The 20,018-nt window shown below is 34.6% G+C and overlaps 1 protein-coding gene across 10 annotated transcripts in view; it reads left to right on the top strand.

Annotated features, from left to right (window-relative positions):
* KHDRBS2 (KH RNA binding domain containing, signal transduction associated 2) overlaps positions 1–20,018 on the top strand; it is a 617,530-nt gene that overhangs the window by 86,320 nt on the left and 511,192 nt on the right. For all 10 annotated transcript variants that reach the window (XM_082731291.1, XM_082731286.1, XM_082731283.1 and 7 more), the window contains exon 2: positions 12,737–12,864. In XM_082731291.1, the coding sequence (XP_082587417.1) occupies positions 12,737–12,864 (128 nt within the window). The remainder of the gene's footprint in view (positions 1–12,736; positions 12,865–20,018) is intronic.

Here is a 20,018-nt window from a genome sequence, read left to right as displayed (position 1 = left end):
AAAAATTACATATGTCAAAGTAACATTGATATTTCCTCACCCTTTCTTTGGGACTGAGATTTGAAAGTATATATATCTTTCTGATCAGTAGCAACAAAGCAAATTTTGTGCCAAATCATTTCCTCAGATTCTTTTACAGTTAATGTTAAGTTTATGTTTCACAACAAACAGTTGTTATTTATGGTCTATTTAGCCCTTCATTCTAGACTTAGATCTTTAGAATTTTAAAATGCAGGAATCCTACTGCATTATAGAATGCTGATGTCTAAGATTTTACATGGGGATTCTAAAAGGACGATGGAAATTACTCTATATTTCACTCTTGTATTCTATTACATTAATTGATAAAAGCTTGGTTCTGTATTCAAATACAAACAGCAGAAAACATTTCTGCTTAGCAACTTAAAGGGTATAATTTGAAGGTGAAATAAGTAGGATAACCTTTGCTCAGTTTTATAACGTAAGTGTAAGTTGTTCATGCCTCATTTATAATAAGGACTTCTAATCACTAGGTAGTTGAACATTATTTGTATTATAAAGTCTTTTTGGAAAATACCCATAAATAAAAGAATTTTTTACAGCCTCTTATTGACTTTTGGTTTTAGACAAAGCACAAATTTCAAAATAACTCAATACTGGCATCATTCCCCATTGTTATGTTTAAAGGTCATTTGTATTTTATTGGCAATAACTTGTTTTCCTCCCAGGCTAATTCTATGTTCTTTGCTTCAATATATAATACAATTATATCTTGCATGTAAATGTTCTTTTCTCTCATATTGCATTAAAAATTATTTTCAAAGTCTAACTGGAAAGTAAATGTATCTTGATTCTTTAAAATATCACTAGAGCTAGAAGTTATTTGAATTTTAGAACTTTTAAGTACTTGGAAGAGCATGTATTTCACTCATGAAAAAATTTAGGCACACAAAAAAAGTTAAGTATAACCATGTTCTTTGTAATTTGTTTGACTAAGAACATTTATTATTATTTAGTATATAGTTTTAAGAAGATTGGTTATATGATTTCTTGGTGAAATAAATCAGCACGTCTGTGTACACTCACACACACGATCAATGTTGTTGCTAAGATCACTTATTTAGGGACTGTCATTTATTTTTCCCTCTCTCCCTTCATTTCTTACCTATAGTTAGGAGAATATATCTTGCTTTCAGGATTTATCCTAAGTCTCATCACTAGTGACTTTTCAACCTCAATCATGTATACTAAGTCTCCCTCATTATTTCATGGATTTTACTCTTTTCCTTCTCTACTTAACCCTCCATATACTCTGTGAGTTAGACTATAATTCAAGAGTATTTATTCCCCAATGGACATTGGGGAGGGTATGTGCTTTGGTGAGTGCTGTGAAGTGTGTAAACCTGGTGATTCACAGACCTGTACCCCTGGGGATAAAAATATATGTTTATAAAAAATAAAAAATTTAAAAAAAAGAGTATTTATTCAATTAATGAAAGACTAAATTCATTGCTCACATTGATTAGCTTTGATAGAATAATTCACATTCATCATAAAGTCCGTGGATCATGCAAAGCATATTCCTTGAAATGTCTGGGAAGTAATGAATTTATTTTAGGAAGATCACTTAAAATATGCAACTGCCCAATTTTTAAATATGGTTTTAAGAGAAAAGCTCATTTATGTTAAATAACTGATTTTTCATGAAACAAGATAATTGTGATTTCTCTGTTATTGTGTAATTATATGTCATTTTGTTTAAAAATATGAATCTCTATAGTGTGCCAGTTACAAAAATAAGTTTAACCACAATAAAATATCTTGTAGAAAGCATTGCTATATAGACACAGCCTAGGACATCAATTTTATGGCTACTGATTTTTCTAAAATCTTAAGCCAGCTGTATTCTGGAGGTCAGAAAAATGCTATGTAGAAGTATATGGGAAACCACTGTTAAATACTCAACACCCAGTTTAGAAAGTATGAGTTATGGGCGCACCTGGGTAGTTCAGTTGGTTGAGTGATGGACTCTTGGTTTTGGCTTAGGTCATGATCTCATGGATGGTAAAATCCAGTCCAGCCTGGGTTCCATGCTCAATGGGAGTCTGCTGAGGGATTCCCTCCCTTAGCCCCTCTCACTATTGGGGTGTGTGTGTGTGTGTGTGTGTGCGTGCGCGCACATGCGTGCACGCACACACGCACCCAGATGGTCTCCCTCAAAGTGGATACATAAATATTTTTAAAAAGAAAGTGTGAATTATGACTTCAGAAGAAATCATATATTATTAAGAAAGTGACTGGAATGTGGAGGTATCAATTCACATGTTCAGATAGAATCCCCTTCATTGAAATTTTATTCATATTTTCAGGATGAGTTTAATCTAAACTTTAAAGGATTTGACATTGTTTATACTTGCAGCTATAGAATATAATAAACTACAAATATAGGGCAGATACTAAAAATATTTTTAAAACATTAGCAAAATGAAAAGCCTTTCCCCCCCCCTTTTTTTTTTAAGATTTTATTTATTTGACAGAGATCACAAGCAGGCAGAGAGAGAGAGAGAGAGGTGAAAGCAGGCTCTCGAGGAGCAGATAGCCTGATGTGGGGCTCGGTCCCAGGACCCTGGGATCATGACCTGAGCGGAAGAGAGGCTTTATCCCACTGAGCCACCCAGGTGCCCCAAAGTCTTTCTTGATACATAAGAATTACACAATATAATTCTTCAGTCCAGCAAGTTGCTTTCCCTCTTTCTCTGTAATGCTTTCTTAACCTGGAAATCAGTTTCTAGATCCCTCTTCGGTGAAATTTTGCCTTATGGCTCTAGTGCAAACATTGCTTTGGTCCTTTTAAATTTATTATATAATAATGAGAATAATAATAAAAACAACAATGCTTTTGACAGACACCTTTCTAAGCACCTTGCTCATATTAATTTAGTTAATCCTTACAATACACCAAAGATTCTTTCCTAATTTCTGTTATGCCCCAATAATGGGTCCGTGATTAAAGGAGCGAGACTGACACAAAGCAAAGGTCAAGCAAAGCTTTATTTCGCGCCAAGCATCAAGAATCAGACCCATGGTCAAACAGACCCATTGGGGCTGCCCTTTACAGAGAGGACGATCCCTCCCTGCTTTCCTGGCTAACTTTTATAGCGCAAAGGCCATGTGGTTTGGCCTGACCTCACATAGGTGGCTAATTGAATTACAATTCACCCCATGGTAGCCATAGAAACTAGCCCATCACCTTGGTAGCTATTAGACAGTGTGCGCCCCCACTGATCGGATATCTCCATCTGGCTTGACCCATCCTTGTATTTGAGCTTTATTACCTGAGGCTGGTTTCTGGGACTTATTTTTAAGTAAGTCCCCTGGGGGAAGGGGAGCAGGGACAGTTTAAGTGTTGAAAAACAATGTTATTGTTTAACCTCAATGGAAGCCTCTGGCTAAAATATAAAAATATAAAATAGGTCCTTATAATTTCCAGGTGTCAAACTGAGGCAGACATTTACTGCTCATATTTTAAAACAGTGTTTTGTCTTCTTGCTTTCTGTGTGTGTGTTTGTTTTTTCAAAGATTTTATTGATTTATTTGACAGAGACAGAGAGAGATCACAAGTAGGCAGAGAGGCAGGCAGAGAGAGAGGGGGAAGCAGGCTCCCTGCTGAGCAGAGAGCCCGATGCAGGGCTGGATCCCAGGACCCTGAGATCATGACCTGAGTTGATGGCAGAGGCTTAACCCACTGAGCCACCCAGGCGCCCTGTTTGTTTTTTTAAGCATGAGTTTTAACCACTGTCTGAAACTAATTTTGTAGCAATTACTTCTCATCCATTAAATCTTGCATTATTGTTTATACCTCTCAGCCTCAAAATCGATCTCTCTCCTTCTCTTTTCCATCCCTTTTCCCTCTACCTCGCTTCCTCTTTCTGACTATCCCTCTCCCTCGGATCAGCACATTGAGCTAGTCACAGTCCTCAGTTCATGTGACATTATCATACAGTTCTTTTATGAAACAGTTTCTTGAATTGTAGTTTTTAGTGTTTCTTCAGTTTTATTGCTTTAGTTTTCAACTTCTCAGAGCTCCAGGTATATACACCTTGGTCATTACCTGTCTTTTATGTCTTTCATGTTCTCTCACATCTTTTTAACTTTCTGATTTGATAGTGGTGCTTAATTCTTTCCTCTGATTTTATTTCTTTTCTTTTGACCATTTAGTCTTTTTTTATTTCTAGTTTTTCACTTATGAATTAAACTCTTTCTCTCTCGTTCACTCCTGAGCTTTGATAGCTCTTTTTACATGTTCCTCTAATTTATTGGTTCTTACATAATACATTTCTATTTCTGATACATATGCCTCTTTTATTACTTTTGTACATTTCGTATCTTCCCCTCATTTAATATATATTTTCTACTTTGTTATGTTTCTCTCCTGCTTTCACGTTCTGTCAATATATTATTTAGTTCATTTTCCTTTTTTGTTTTCTTATATAATATACTTGTATGAGGTTCAACACAAACTGTTTCTCTTTTTAATGTTTAAATGAGAAAGTTTGCCTGTGTTTTTAGGAGATTTCTCTTGGAATAGTCTCTTCAGCTGGGGTGTCATCCTTGCCTTATGCTCCTTGAGGACTTTGCTTGAAGCAGTTTTTCCCTCTCAGGAAGGGACTTAATCTTGAAGAAGAACATTTTTGTTTTCTGAGATTCTGAAGTGCTTGTGCTACTATAGTACTGCCAGCTTTTTCCTCAAGCATTGTATAGTCTCCATTGTTTAGGTTTTCCTTATGCGTTATATGGTCTCCATTGTTTACTTCACAATCACTCATCATTTAGAGCTTGTGTGGTCTTGTCCCAGTTTTTTGTTTTTCTTTCTTACTTTTCAGATCACAGAGAATTCTACATTACAGGTCATCTCTTCTTTTGAGGATAAGTACTTGCTTGAAATTTCTGTGTTCCAGGGCTCTTGGAGCTATCTAAATTTTCTTTTTTTTTCACACTCTACCTTATACAGGACCTAGTAGAGTTCCTACTATTTTTGTTTTTTTCAGAAACCCACTTTTTGATAGGGTTCTTATAGATTGTCTGGATTGTGAGGATGTTTTCAGAGTTTAAGGGTTTTTGTTTTTGTTTGTTTGTTTGTTTTTCTTATTTTATCCTAGGCATTTGTCTTGTTTCTATCTGTCGCGAGCAAAACCCCTGCGTCCCGCCAGGAGTTCGCAACGTGTAAAGAAGAGATAGAGAGATGGATATGATGTAACTCACTTGATCTTTATTGGGACGAGGTCCGCACCACTATCGTGGCCCGGTCACAGTCCCTGACGTTGTCACGGAGAAGGAGACGTCGCCTCACAATCTAGACAGAGAGGTCATAGCAGAAGTTGAGACTGAGAACCAGCGAGTGGTTGGCAATGAAACTGTCTGGGCGTGGGTAACACCGGTGATGATGTTCTCCCGACAGGGAACTCGCTTCACCTCAGTCCAACCCGATGCCTCTTTATATACTGTGCTAAGTCTCCTTCATAAACATATTACATCACTTGTTTTTCTCATGCTTACACAACAAAAACATACACACGTCGTAAACATGTTTTGGTTTATGATATTTCGCACAAGTTAAAATATTTACAACTTGTTAGTCTGCGCTTAATCTTATCACTACATGCATATGGTCTAGGCTTACTTGCTATGTGGTTAGTTTGTATTTTGCCTGTTTTTCATTTTTGCCTGCTTTTCATTTAGTAGGGGTTTGCACTTACTACATATTATTTATTTATTTATTTATTTATTTATTTATTTATTACACTTTATTTATTAAAGGTTCGTATTCACTACACTATAGGAGAATTAGGTGAGGTTAAAAATCTAAGCCATTGGGGGTGCTTAGGTGGCTTAGTTTGTTGAGCATCCAACTTTTGATTTCAGCTCAGTCATCATCTCAGGGTTGTGAGATCGAACCTTTCATGAGGCTCCTCGCTCTGTGAGGATATCTGGTTGAGAGTCTCTCTATCCCTCTTCCTCTTTCCTACCCATGCACTCTCTCACTCTCTCTCAAAAAAATGGAATGAATAAATATTTTTAAAAATATAGAAGCATTTGGGTGGCTCAGTTGGTTAAATATCTACTTTCAGCTCAGGTGAAAGTAGATGATCTTGGGGTCCTTGGATCAAGCCCTGCGTTGGGCTCCCTGCTCAGTGGGAAGCCTGCTTTTCTTTCTTTCTCTGCCTCTTCCCCTGCATGTACACTTTCATTATCTCTCTCAGTCAAATAAAATAAAATAAAACAAAAATTAAATAAAAAATCTAAGTCATTGGAGGGAAATGGAAGTCATAGAAATACATCTTTTCTGTTTGTGGGAATGTTCCTACCATATTTTATGGAACAAAACAGTAGAGTTTGGTCAAATTAAGTATGTGCATAATTTAGGAACCAAAATTCCACTTATACACATATTACAAAGAAATTCTTGCACACTTCTTTCATTCCAAGTTGAGCCCAGTGTAGGAAAAAGATCACATTGATTTACAGCTAATTTTCAACCCAACAGCAAAGAATATATACCCATTCCTGGTAATGTTTATAAGCCCTGACCAAAAATTTACCCACTAAGAATTCCTTCATTGAAGTCTAAAATATAGGGGCACCTGGGTGGCTCAGTGGGTTAAAGACTCTGCCTTCGGCTCAAGGATCCTGGGATCAAGTCCTGCATCCGGCTCTCTGCTCAGCAGGGAGCCTGCTTCCTCTCTATCTGCCTGCCTCTCTGCCTGCTTGTGATCTGTCCATCAAATAAATAAATAAAGTATTTTTTAAAAATCTAAAATATAGAAGTAATACTAACAATGCAATTTAAAAAAAAAGAAATTAGGGATGCCTGGGTGGCTCAGTCAGTTAAGCATCTGCCTTTGGCTTAGATCATAATCCCAGGGTCCTAGGATCGAGTCCCACATTGGGCTCCTTGCTCAGCACAGAGCCTGCTTCTCCCTCTTGCTGCCACTCCCCTTGCTTGTACTCTTGTCTCTCTCTCTCTGCCTAATAATAAAGTATTTTAAAAAAAGAAATTAATATCAAAGTAGACTGGCTTTGGACATTTGGATATTTTTCTTATTTTATTTTATTTCTTTTCAGTGTTCCAGAATTCACTGTTTATGCACCACACCCAGTGCTTCATGCAATACGTGCTCTCCATAATACCCACCACCAAGCTCACCCAGCCTCCCACCTCCCTCCCCTCCAAAACCCTCAGTTTATTCCTCAGAGTCCACAGTCTGTCATGGTGTGTATCTGGACATTTTTAAAAGTGGTATTAAACACTAAACAACATTTTGAGAGTAACAAAATGAAATTGCCAAAATTCTGCAAAGATATTATTATTGAAACACAACTAATCAGAATAGACAGGTATTGCTGAAGAAGTTTTCTAAAGAAAATTCATAGCATTAAATACATTAATCAATAAAAATATAAAAAAGAAAATGAATTAATATGCAAATTAAAAAGTTTTATAAAATAAAATAAACCAAGAAGAGACAATTAAGAAATTATATGCCCAACAAAAATGAGGGAAATGTGAAACAAAGCAGAACTAAAAATTCCCTTCAAAGTATCTTCTTACCTGAAATCTACAAAAATCACTAACCAATATGAAGGAAGATACAAATAAGAAGAAGGAATCCTGTGTTTGTGAATTGGAAGACTTAATATTGATAAGATGTCCATAATACCCTAAGAAACCTACAGATTCAGTGCAATCCCTATTACATCTCAATTATTTATTTTTTTTATTTTTTGCAGAAATAGAAAAAAATTCTGAAACATGTATAGGATCTCAAGAGACTCCAAATAGCCAAAATAATTTTGAAAACAAAAGACAAATTTCAAGTATCACACATCCTGTTTTCAAAATATGAGACATTGTAAAAAAATTGTATATTATATGTAATACATTACACACACACACACACACACACACACACCCCACATCTTTATTCATCAGTCCATGGACATTTGGGTTGTTTTTATAATTTGGCTATTGTAAGTAATTCTGCTGTAAATATCAGGGTGCATGTATCCCTTCAAAATAGTATTTTTGTATTCTTTGGGTAAATACCTAGTAGTGCAACTGCTGGATTATAGGGTATTTCTATTTTCAACCTTTTGTGGAACCTCCATACAGTTTTCCAGAGTGGCTACACCAGTTTGTATTTCTACCAACAGTGTAAGGGGGGGGGGGGGAGAGAGTCAAATCAAGAAATAGACTCTTAACCATAGAGAATAAACTGATGGGTATCAGAGGGGATGTGGGTTCAGGCATGGGTTAATTAGGTGATGAGGATTAAGGAGTGTGCTTCTGATGAGCACTGGATATTGTATGGAAGTATTGAATCACTGTATTGACACCTGAAACTAATATTGCACTGTATGTTAACTAACTGGAATTGAAATAAAAACTTAAAAAAAAAAATCCAAAACTGAAACAATATATCTGTATGTATGTGTGTGTGTGTGTGTGTGTGTGTGTATTATATGATGTAACCCTAATGATGACCGTGTGATACTGACATGAAGACAGAAATATAGACCATTGGAACAAAATACAGGGCCCAGAAATAAACCCTTGTGTATATAGTCTAATGTTCTTCAACAAGGGTGCCAAGAACATACAATGAGGGAAGGACAGTCTTTTCAACAAAGAGTGTTGGGAAAACTGGATCTCCACATGCAAAAGAATCAGGTTGGAGTCTTGTCTTAACACCATACATAGAACCTAACCCCAAATGGATTAAAGACCTAAAAGTAAGACCTAAAACTATAAAAATCCTAGAAGAAAACATAGGGGGAAAGCTTCAGGACATTAGATTTATCAGTGATTTCTTGGATATAGCCATTATCAAAAGAACAGAAAATATCAAGTATTGGCAAGAATGCAGAGAAATTGGAACTCTTGTGCACTTTTGTTCTGAATATAAAATGGTGCAATCATGGAAAATAGTATGGAGGTTTCTCAAAATGGGATTGCTATGTGATCCAACAGTCCCACTTCTGCATATTTATCCAAAATAATTCAAAGAAAGAGCTCAAAGAGATACTTCCATCCCCACATTCATCAAAGCACTATACACAGTAGCTAAAAAGAGGGAGCATCTCAGATGTCTATTGATGGATGAATGGATAAAGAAAATGTACTATGTATCTACAATGGAATGTTATACAGACTTTAAGAAGGAGGAAATCCTGACACATGCTACAACATGGATAAACCTTGAGGATATTATGCTAATTGAAATAAGTCAGTCGTTAAAGAGCAAATACTGTGCTATTCTACTCATAAGAAGTATCTAATGTGGTCAGGCATAGAAACAGATAGTGAAAAGCTGGTTGCCAAGGCCTGTGGGAAGGGTATGGAAAATGAGAGTTCAATGAGTCTAGAATTTCAGTTTTGCAAGAGGAAAACATTCCAAAGATATGTTGCATAACAACATAGTAGACTTATCACTATTCAACTGTACTCCTAAAATGGTTAAAATGGGGACACCTGGGTGGCTCAGGTGGTTGGACGACTGCCTTCGGCTCAGGTCATGATCCCGGAATCCTGGGATCGAGTCCCGCATCAGGCTCCCAGCTCCATGGGGAGTCTGCTTCTCCCTCTGACCTTCTCCTCGCTCATGCTCTCTCTCGCTGTCTCTCTCTCAAATACATAAATGAAAAATCTTTAAAAAAAAATAAAACTGATTTTAAAATGATTAAAATGGTGAGTCCTGTCATGTGTTTTTTATTACAATAAAAAAATATTTTCTCACTATAGCTTCTAGCTGACTAAAATGCCAGTGGATGCAAGGTGAATACACCCATGACCAAAAGTTAACTCTGTGGTAATGTCATACTTTCAGTACTATGGAGAGAGCCCCTAAAAATAAGATCATGAATGCTTTAAAAAAATTCTTGAACGAATATGGACATTAACAGATAAAACATGAAAGGAGAACAGAAAATACTAAAATCTGTGTAGTTTGACATTTAACATAAGCTCACCCTAATGTAGAATATGTTTTCCCAATAATATGAAGCTAAATTTTAAGAGAGACCATATAAATAAGTATAAAACAATTGTTCAACTCTTCTGCACAAACTGTTTAGTTATTGCTAGATGATAATGGGTGCCTTTAAATTTATATTGATACCTGTCCCACAAAAAATATGCATTAATGATGAAGTAAAGAATTATTTTAAACTAAAATTTAGAAAGGAAATGTGTTGTATACATTGTTTTCTCTGGTTTTAAATCAGGCAAATTTGGCTTATACCATTCTATGACTATGCATTTGACAAATATAATTACTGAGCTATTAGTCATGTAGATATGTCAAGAAAGACAAGATAACTCCTTGAAAGTATCAGAAGGGCAAAAGATCAACATTTCTAAAAGGAAAGTGTAGAAATGAGCAGAAAAAGCGTTGAAATGGTATTTTATTCAGCACCATTTCTTGATGGAAAATTTATTGGAATTAATCACTGATTGATAAAATTACAAACATCTGAAAATGCCAAGGGTAGTAGTTTTGTAGAGAACAAATAATGACAAACAAATTCAGTTTATTTTATGGCAGAGTGACAAGGGGAAACCATACGTTTAGTAGAGCGGGGATTGAGTTGGTCTCTTCCGTGTGTCTCACATTACAATCGCCTCAGCAAAACTAGGAAGTATAGTATGAGATAGGATCATTTACGCAGAGGGCAGTGATCAGAAGTTCACTGTCAGTATTAGAAGACAGAATGAATATTCTTTCTTTGCAGTTGTCAGAGTTCTGTATGTAATAATTATATAAGGGATTGAAAAGCCTGAATAGAGAATGCTGCTTGTTTGAAAAAGACAGTCAATTAAAGTGGCTTGTTAATAATCTGGAACAGAAAAGTAAGAATCTGATGCCATTGTTCTTAGTAGAAATTAGAGACATACTGCATATAGCTTCTTTTCAAGCAGTACAGTTTATTTTAAGATAATTGTCTTTAGGAAAATTACAGCATATACCTGAAAGAAGTGATTGTAAATGACTTTGTGCAAACAATGCAGTGTGGCATTCATTCCGCCAATCTGAGGAAGCAATGTAATCTTACTTCAGAAAGATTTTTAACAATTCCACATGAGCCAAATAAATAGTATGCTAAAAGATTTCCGTCCGGAATGTTATAGGGATTTTATGTAAGGTATGTGAAATCATTTTGGAAAAGATGCTAATTACAAATAAAATAGCAAAGAACAAAGCTGTTAGATGCAATACAGTATTCCTTTTACCTCCAGAAGTAGTCAGATCTGTAAAAAATAATTGTTCAAAATGCAATATAAATTAGCATGAATTGAGAATTTCCATGCTTAATTGGTATCATCACCTTTCTTTTACTCCAAAATTACAGAAACAGAATGCCTTTGCCCTATATCTAATAAAACTAAAAAAACAAACAAACAAAAACCTGTCTTAATAGCTTTATTTATTCTTTATCCCCACACATAAATATGCATGTGTATGTTTATATATATATGTGTGTGTGTGTGTTCATTTTCTAATTTCTCATTTTTTGCATCAGAATATAGATTCCATGAAAACAGAGACTTTTTTGTTTTCTGTTTTGTCTGTGGTACCCACAGTAGCGGTTTAAGAATCATTTTGGAATAAACTAAATTTAAAAAGAGAGAGTAGATAAGTATTGTACATTTGCTTAAAAAATATCCATTTTGGGAATAGTCTCATAAGGCAATAGTAGTGATTCATTTTAAACATACGGACAGATAATTTCATAATGATGAATATGAATGATAGCATTTACAGATTTAATCCTTTAAAAGACTTTGCTGTGACCCCCTTTTTAATTGCCTTTAAATTTTGTTAGAATATAAAATAACATGCTATTTATCTTTACTATCCAATTAGATAATGGATGATTACTATTTTCCAAATTTTTTGTAGGAATAATCCCGAGTAAAAATGAAACATGTAACCTTAAAATATATTTTATTCTATTTACTGTCCCTAGGAAAGTTATGTTCATTTAGATATTTTTTATTGTTAAAGGGCATATATTTTTCCTTGTGTTTTGTTTGAAGATGCTAAAAATTAACTTCTTCATGGAAGACAGTCGCATCTTCAGTGCTAACTTTTTAGTTTAAGTTGACAGAGGACTTTTTTTTTTTTTAAGATTTTTATTTATTTATTTGACAGAGAGAGACACAGCTAGAGAAGGAACACAGCTGAGGAAGTAGGAAAGGGAAAAGCAGCCCCCCCCCCACACACACACACACACCAGCACACTGTGGAGCAGGGAACCAGATGCGGGGCTTGATCCCAGGACCCTGGGATCATGACCTGAGCTGAAGGCAGATGCCCAACAACTGAGCGACCCAGGCGCCCCCCCCCCCTTTTTTAAAGATTATATTTATTTACCTGTCAGAAAGTGCACAAGCAGGGGGAAGTGGCAGGCAGAAGGAGAACAGGCTCCCCGCCGAGCAAGGAGCTAGATGTGGGACCAGATCCCAGGACACTGGGATCCTGACCGGAGCCAAAGGCAGACACTCAAGGACTGAGCCACCTAGGTATACCAAAAGAGGTCATGTTAATGTATGGTAGCAGCACGTCCATAGCTGTTAACAGATGTTTCAAGTCTATCAAGGGTCTTCAAAATCTCTTTTTAAGAAGTCAAGTAATAAGAATACTCATATTTATGATGACTACTCCTTTTGCTTACTGTTTTTTCTTTTTTTTTTTTTCAGAAATTGAAAAATTTCAAGGTTCTGATGGAAAAAAGGAAGATGAAGAAAAGAAATATCTTGATGTCATCAGCAACAAAAACATAAAGCTCTCAGAAAGAGTATTGATTCCTGTCAAGCAATATCCAAAGGTACTGCAATATATGCTCTGTTCTCATGGAATTAAGAAAAAAATGATAAACATATGACCTGATGTTTTATTCATTGTCTTTCATGAAGTAAATATTTAAAATTTAATTATATTAATATACACAAATATATGATACTGATACAGAGGAAAGAGAAGTCTTTGAAAGTACACCGATATGAACCGTTTTCACCTAAAGACCGTAGCACTTTTATTCCATGAATATGGGAAGCATAAATAGATATTTAATTATTATTTAACATGTAAATTGTTCAACAATTTGTCCAAATATACATACTCACTTGATTATGTTTTGGTTCATGTTACAATATATATTCCTACTATAAAAAAGAATAGAAGTAATGATACCAAATGTACAGCATTAGCCAATCCACAGGAAATTATAACCAGGAAAGTAATCTAGTCTGTATTAAATCCTTAAATTATAACCTCTAATCTTCTGTAGTCAGGGTTCATTTATAAAAATAATTATCATACTGTTGTCTTGAGAGTACTTTTTCACTAGGCATTTGCTTTTCCTACAAGATTTCTATCACCAGAATCATGACATAGCATTCAATGGCAAGGTTTCATCACTTATACTCTTAGATTCCAATGGGTAACCAGAGTTTCTTTGTTAAATAAATTAAGTATGCTAACAATGAAACTCAGATTTAAGCTGGTAATTTACTTTCTGAAGAATGAATTTGAAACAAGGACCATGTAATTATCTTAATAATAAAAATTACAGAAATAAATGCTTTAGTTTACCATTGTCTTCTAATATGATAAATTTTAGTAAATATTATTAAGTAGAATGTTGTGTTTATAATAATTTCAAATAGGAATAAATTGTTACAGCCCACCAAACCATAAAATTTAACTTTCAGATGAGGTTTTTGGGCATGCAACTGTTTCGTTTTTTTGTGTGTGTGTGGTTTTTTTTTAAGCTATATTTACTCTATTGCAAGAAAGGTGCATTCAGTAGATTTATATTTTACAATTAAATTTTTAAATTTATTTCATAATCATGTGTTTATAAATATTAAATTAGGCAAAGAAATGGACATGAAAATGTTTACTTAGTAATGAAATGTGGGAGAAATGTGGGTATGAAGAACAATGTCTTTTTAAAGGAATTTGATTAATCCATTATGAAGTACAAGATTCTCTCTCTAAGTCATCTATTTAAATATTTATATAACTTGATACTGTTCCTCAGAAGAACACTTGTCTATTCTCTGGATATGGGAAAGCCAATGACAGGCTCAGTATCTCTTTCTCAATAAAATGCAGCTCTGTATTTCTGACCAACTCAGGTTGGCCAGGTGTGAAAGGCATTTCAAGTCCTGGTGGCTCTTCAAGTGACAGCATGAGTGATTTTATAGTGAAGATTGCCATAGTCTATATTTGATGCATAATGATGAATATTGAAACAAGAACACTGTATAGTGTCTAATTTTTGTGTGAGATTTAATTTCACAATTTATGGGAAGATGATCAAGTAACAAAACTATTTGTATTAAAACAGACCATATCTCACTAGCAAGTTATTGTACCTGCTTGAATATTTAGAATCACAGAATGTTTAAGCTGGGACTAATTTTTGAAATCACAGAATATATAAAACTTTTATTTTCCAAATGAGGTAACTGGGAAATCAAGAATTACTCAAAGACATATCTTCATTTTGCAGATGGAGATAGCGAGCTTGCTGTTATTATAGAGTCTTCACTTTTTTGGGGACCCATTACATTTTTTAACTTGATCGGTAATGCTCACATTTTTTATTACTTATTCATGTAAAATATGGAAGAATGTGAGGAATGAGAGCTCCTAATGATTAGGACTTTTATGGAATATTATCAAGTAACAATTTATGCCTTAGAAAATTTGCCATTTTTAATTGATGAATAGAATACTAAATCACTTTAAATTATTTCTAAAGGGATGTGCATTTCATACATCCAGTTATCACAGTGAGAGAAGTCTTAGAGCCCTTTTACAGAAAAAGGTAGTGAGAAACGGAATGGAACAGAATCATCTATCAAGTTGACCTACATTTGTTTTCGTTTGCTTTTAGAGTATAGCAAATTAAAACCAACATTCTGAAAACCATGTTTTATTTCAAAACTGGTGATTCCCTCCCGCTGAGTAATTATTGCCCACCTCTCACAAAAATAGTGGTGGGGTTAAGATTACAGTCACTGTGCTTGCGTCGTATTGGATGGACTTTTGGGAGCTGTAAAGTATGTGGTGTGGTGTGATGCTGTGAACTGTTGAGCAGAGCACAACAGTATTTATGGATTTAGAGTTTAATCTTTTATAATAAAAAGTGATTTATCCCTCAGGGGGGTATATTGGAGAAAGACCCACTTTTCACAACTTCTCTCAGAGCCTTCTCTCCCCTTGATGCCTGCTGTCTGTTTGATCCGGTAATTAGTGTGGGAATGACACAGTCCCCTCCAACAAAGGGCAATAAATAACTATGGGACTTCTTGAGGAAATGACCTTATCCTGACTTTACTACATGACCTTTTTGGATAGATTGGACTTCAGTTAGTCTCCAGTATCAAGTTAATTTGCTGACTTAATTGAGTAACACAAGGAATTGAAAGACATTTAAGATTTTGAATTACAGAAAATAGAAAAATACTGTCAAACACTTTAAGAATGATTTATCTAGCTCTCCTGCTTACATTTAATCACTCAATTTGGGGAAAAATATGTCATATCAAATTATTATAATAAACAGCTTTTCTTATTTGTTTTTAATTTTTTTGTTTGCAACAGGATTAGTCAAGAAATAGACTATATACATCTATTGTTTACATTCGCAGATGTTTCAGAATCGGTGCAATTATTTCTTGATAGTCAAGTCTCCAAGGATACATGTGGCATTATGTCCCTCTGTAATCATAAGAGACTCACACAGAAGATCCTGGAGAGATTTAGGCAGAAAACTCATCATCGTTAATGTGAATTCTTTCTTCTTAAATCCACACATACTATATTTCATAGTCTAATACACACTTATTTTTTAAAAATTTTACCATTTCCAACTGGTATGTATATTAGAATCATTTTACAGTCTCTGTCGGGCAAGCAGTGGTCATAACTCATAACGAGTTGTCTATAAATTCGGTCCAAGTAAATTTGGCCATGCCTTCTTGCATCTAGTTGTTTATTGTATTGAAAAAATGCAGATTGAGTTTCATCACTATTTAAAATGACTCCAAAGATTGCGTTATGATTTAGTGTTGACATGCAGAGCTATATGACATATCCAAGAAAAGAATAGAACTGTAGCTAGAGTACAAATTTGGTACGAAGACAATATTTATCGTTGGAAGTAAGAAAAATAACATGATTTTATGGTCCTCCACCAACAAGTGCCTTATAGGACCTAAGAAACAAAGATACATGTAAATGGCTAAGGCTGTATTCTGTTTTATTACCGGTAGACATGCAAAAGGACAGCGTCTCACAAGCGTGGGCCATGAGTGGATGGGATATGCTGGTTACTTGCAACTATACCTATTTGGCAATCGAACCTCTCAACGACTTTTAAAAGTATCTTTTGATGTTTCCTTCAGAATCCTCTGAAATGCATGAGACCTTTCCTTCAATTAATTTTGCCTCGAGGCCCACTTTTTATTTCCCAACTTGAGTTGCTGCCAACTTTTTAAAGCAGTAGATCTCCAGGAGTGTAAATCGGCCCCAAATTTGGCCCCTTTTAAGATCAAACGCAGCTACATTACTGAGTGCTGCTTTTCAAATCAATTCCTTATGTAGATTAATGCAGAAAATTAAAGTTCCAAAAGATGTTCAAAAGCACCACACTTGCCCTATATTTTGGTTACCCTGCTCAGTCCCAGGGAGAGGGGCTGCCTTTGTGCCTGGCTGGAACCCGTCTCTGAAACCTGGCATGTCTTCTCACAGAGCTTGTTTCTTTCTTTGTGCTCCAAAAGATGAAACCCAAATCCAAATTCTTGATGAGTGTTATTTTTTCCAACTTAATAAGTAATTATCAGATAACTTTCGAAGAGGAAACCCGGTATTACTAGCTGGAAACTATGACCGAATATCAGAGCCAATATCACATCCTACAATCTGGGAAACACCTCTCTATTTTTCTAAGCAATGTGGTTTTCCAAAAGCCACTCAGTAGCTTACATCTTAAAGCTGTTTTATCTTTACCAGACAGAGACTATTGCATCGCATTGCTTTTTTACTTTTCTAAAGGAAATGGAAGAGAGGATTTGATGCGGGCTTCGTGATTTCAATTTCATTCATATCAGTTACCTAGTCTCTCACCTGTGAATGTAAATCTCAATTGGAAAATAACATGACAGTCAGATTCACATTTTCTATGAAAAAGAAAAACGTTCCAAAATGCTATGGACTGCATTCTCTCTAGTAGAATGGCACCTGAAATAACTGTTTTTTGCAAAATTTAGAAATTTGCAGTAATATTATGTCTAGTCCTCATCTTTTCCAAGAACTCTTTCTTTTAACTAATGTACATCCCATGTATTTCAATATTATTTTCCATTTGGTACTTAAAGTTTTTTTCGTCTCCGTGTTACACTGATCCGTGTGTTCCTAATCCTGAATTATGTTCTTCTCTCCACATCCTTTTTAATGGGTTCAGCACAGCCTCACAAAATATGTCCTCTTACTTCTCGAAATAATCTCTCCTTTCTATGTCTAGATCTCTTAGAGGATCATTAGTCTGTTTTCCTCTGTTGTTTCATTTCTGCCAGGTTATTTCACATTTACCCTCAACTGGAAAACTGAAAACTACTTCAGAAGGGTCATTAAAATGCAAGTGCCTTTGGAAATATGTGTAAACCTATATCCTGACTCAAGGGCTCCTGGAGAGTGAAAAGATCTTCTATAATCTTACCATTCTTCATTCACTTCCTTGTTCATTTGTTTAATTCAGCAAGCCTTCAGTGAGTTTCTGCACACCCATAGAACACAGATGACTCTTCTGTCATTTCCAGATGACTCTTCTGTCATTTCTTTCATTGTCGCAGTAGAAGGGGCTTCTCATATAGATAGACCTTTAAAGGACGAGAGAAGAAAGATCACTTAAAATCAAAAGGGACTACATTAGCAGTCTAATGGATTCCCATATTATTATTAGTTTTGAAGGAATTATTGACATATGGAAGCAAGTGAATTTGATGTGAAATCAAACACTCTATATGTTGAGATTCTGCCTGCCGCTCTCTGCCTGCCTCTCTGCCTACTTGTGACCTCTCTCTCTCTGTGTCAAATAAGTAAATAAAATCTTTTAAAAATTATGTAACACAATTTAGATTTCTATCATTTTATAAGTAATTTCCTTAAATATATATGGATTTCACAAGGATATCACAAAAAAATAAAACATTGCAAGAATTGAGTTTGAGTATCAATGCAGGAGCTTTAAGACATTACCAAATGTTGTGTGCCCGTGTTCACAGCCTCGTTATTTACGATAGCTGAGAAGCAGAAACTATCTAAATATCCTCAGAAGCTAAATGGATAAACAAAATGTGGGTGTGTGTGTGTGTGTGTGTGTGTGTGTGTGTGTGTATACAACAGAATATTACCCAACTTTAAAGAGCAATGAAATTCAGATACCTGTTATAACTTGGATGAACACTGAAAACATGCTAAGTAAAATAATCCAGACACAGAATAAATACTATATGATTCCACTTATATGAGGTACTTCATACATGTGGAAAGTGGAATAGGTGTTACCAGGGGCTGTGGAGAGGGAAAAATGAAGAGTTACTGTTTAATGGATACAAAATTTGTCTTTGGGATGATGAAAAAGTTCTGGAAATGGATGTGGTGATGGTTGCACAACACTGTGAATATACTTAATGCCACTGAATTGTACATTTAAAAATAGTTAAAATAGTAAATTTTATGTTATATAAATGTATCATAATAAAATAATGTCACAAAAATACCAGTAAATGTATTTTAGTGCACAGTACAAGCAGAATAAATTACACCCAAATGTATTTTATTTCAGGGATGTAAGAGTGGCTGAATATTTAAACATACTTTTAAAAATTTAATGAATTTTAAAATAGGATCAAACATGATAAAGTTTTACAATAGGATCAAACTTGATAGGATCAAAATTGATAAAACAGATTTCTCAGCCCTCATGAAATGTAGACATATATCCTAGAGTAAGTATATATTTGTAATCAGAGTGAAAAAATCCTTTATTCAATAAATATTGGAAAAGTAACTCGTGAAGCATTTAGAGGCAAAAGAAAGACTAAATCTCTTGCTCATCTTTTCCACCAATATCAGTCTCAACTGGTCTAAGATTAAATGCAAAAAAAAAAGTAGAATATATTATAGGAAATTTATTTAATGGGTTTCTAAGAAAGATGGAAAAATACTAAAGCCATAAGTCAACAATTAAAATATTTTATGACATAAAACTTCTGTACAAGCAAAACTGATAATGATGATTACCAAAATTAAAGATCACAATTAAAATGCCAAACTGGTATAACTATTTGAGAAATATTTGAAAAACAAATGATAGAATGTTCATTTCCATCAGATGTAAGGAACTCAATTTTTCTAATTGCACAAAAGTTGATGATATCAACAGATTGCTATCACACACGTACTGTTTAATTGAAATGATTCTGTTTTCTATCAGACTGACAAGTTTGATTATAACCAAAAATGATGTTAGGGTATGGGGCAAAAAATACTCCATAACCTGTTGTTCAGAACATTGAGATTCAGACATTTGGAGAAGCAGTTTTGCAAGATCAGTGAAAATCACAAAGGCACAGACTTTCAGAAGCAGTTGGGTATCTAGCAATTTATTTAAGAATTATATATTTACAAACATAAGTACTGTTAAGTAAAAGTATAAAAGATGATAATTTATTCCTCTTGAGTATAAAAGGAATATATTTACATTTATATTTGTATACATATATATATATATATATAAGATGCTAGATTATAAGTAAAAGGAAGGAGGCCCTTTTTTACTGCAGTCTGGTTGTACTGTTTGAATTAGTGTTAATATGTTATTTTCCTAATAAAGATACTTTAAAAATAGTTTGAGCTAATGACAACATATTAAAATAAAAACAATTCTGTTTAGAATTTTTTCCT

Source organism: Mustela nivalis (genome assembly GCF_964662115.1).
Source record: "Mustela nivalis genome assembly, chromosome: 5".
In the NCBI taxonomy this organism is placed as follows: Eukaryota; Metazoa; Chordata; class Mammalia; order Carnivora; family Mustelidae; genus Mustela; species Mustela nivalis.
The sequence above is the reverse complement of the archived record's forward strand: the minus strand, read 5'-3'. Positions and strand labels throughout refer to the sequence as shown.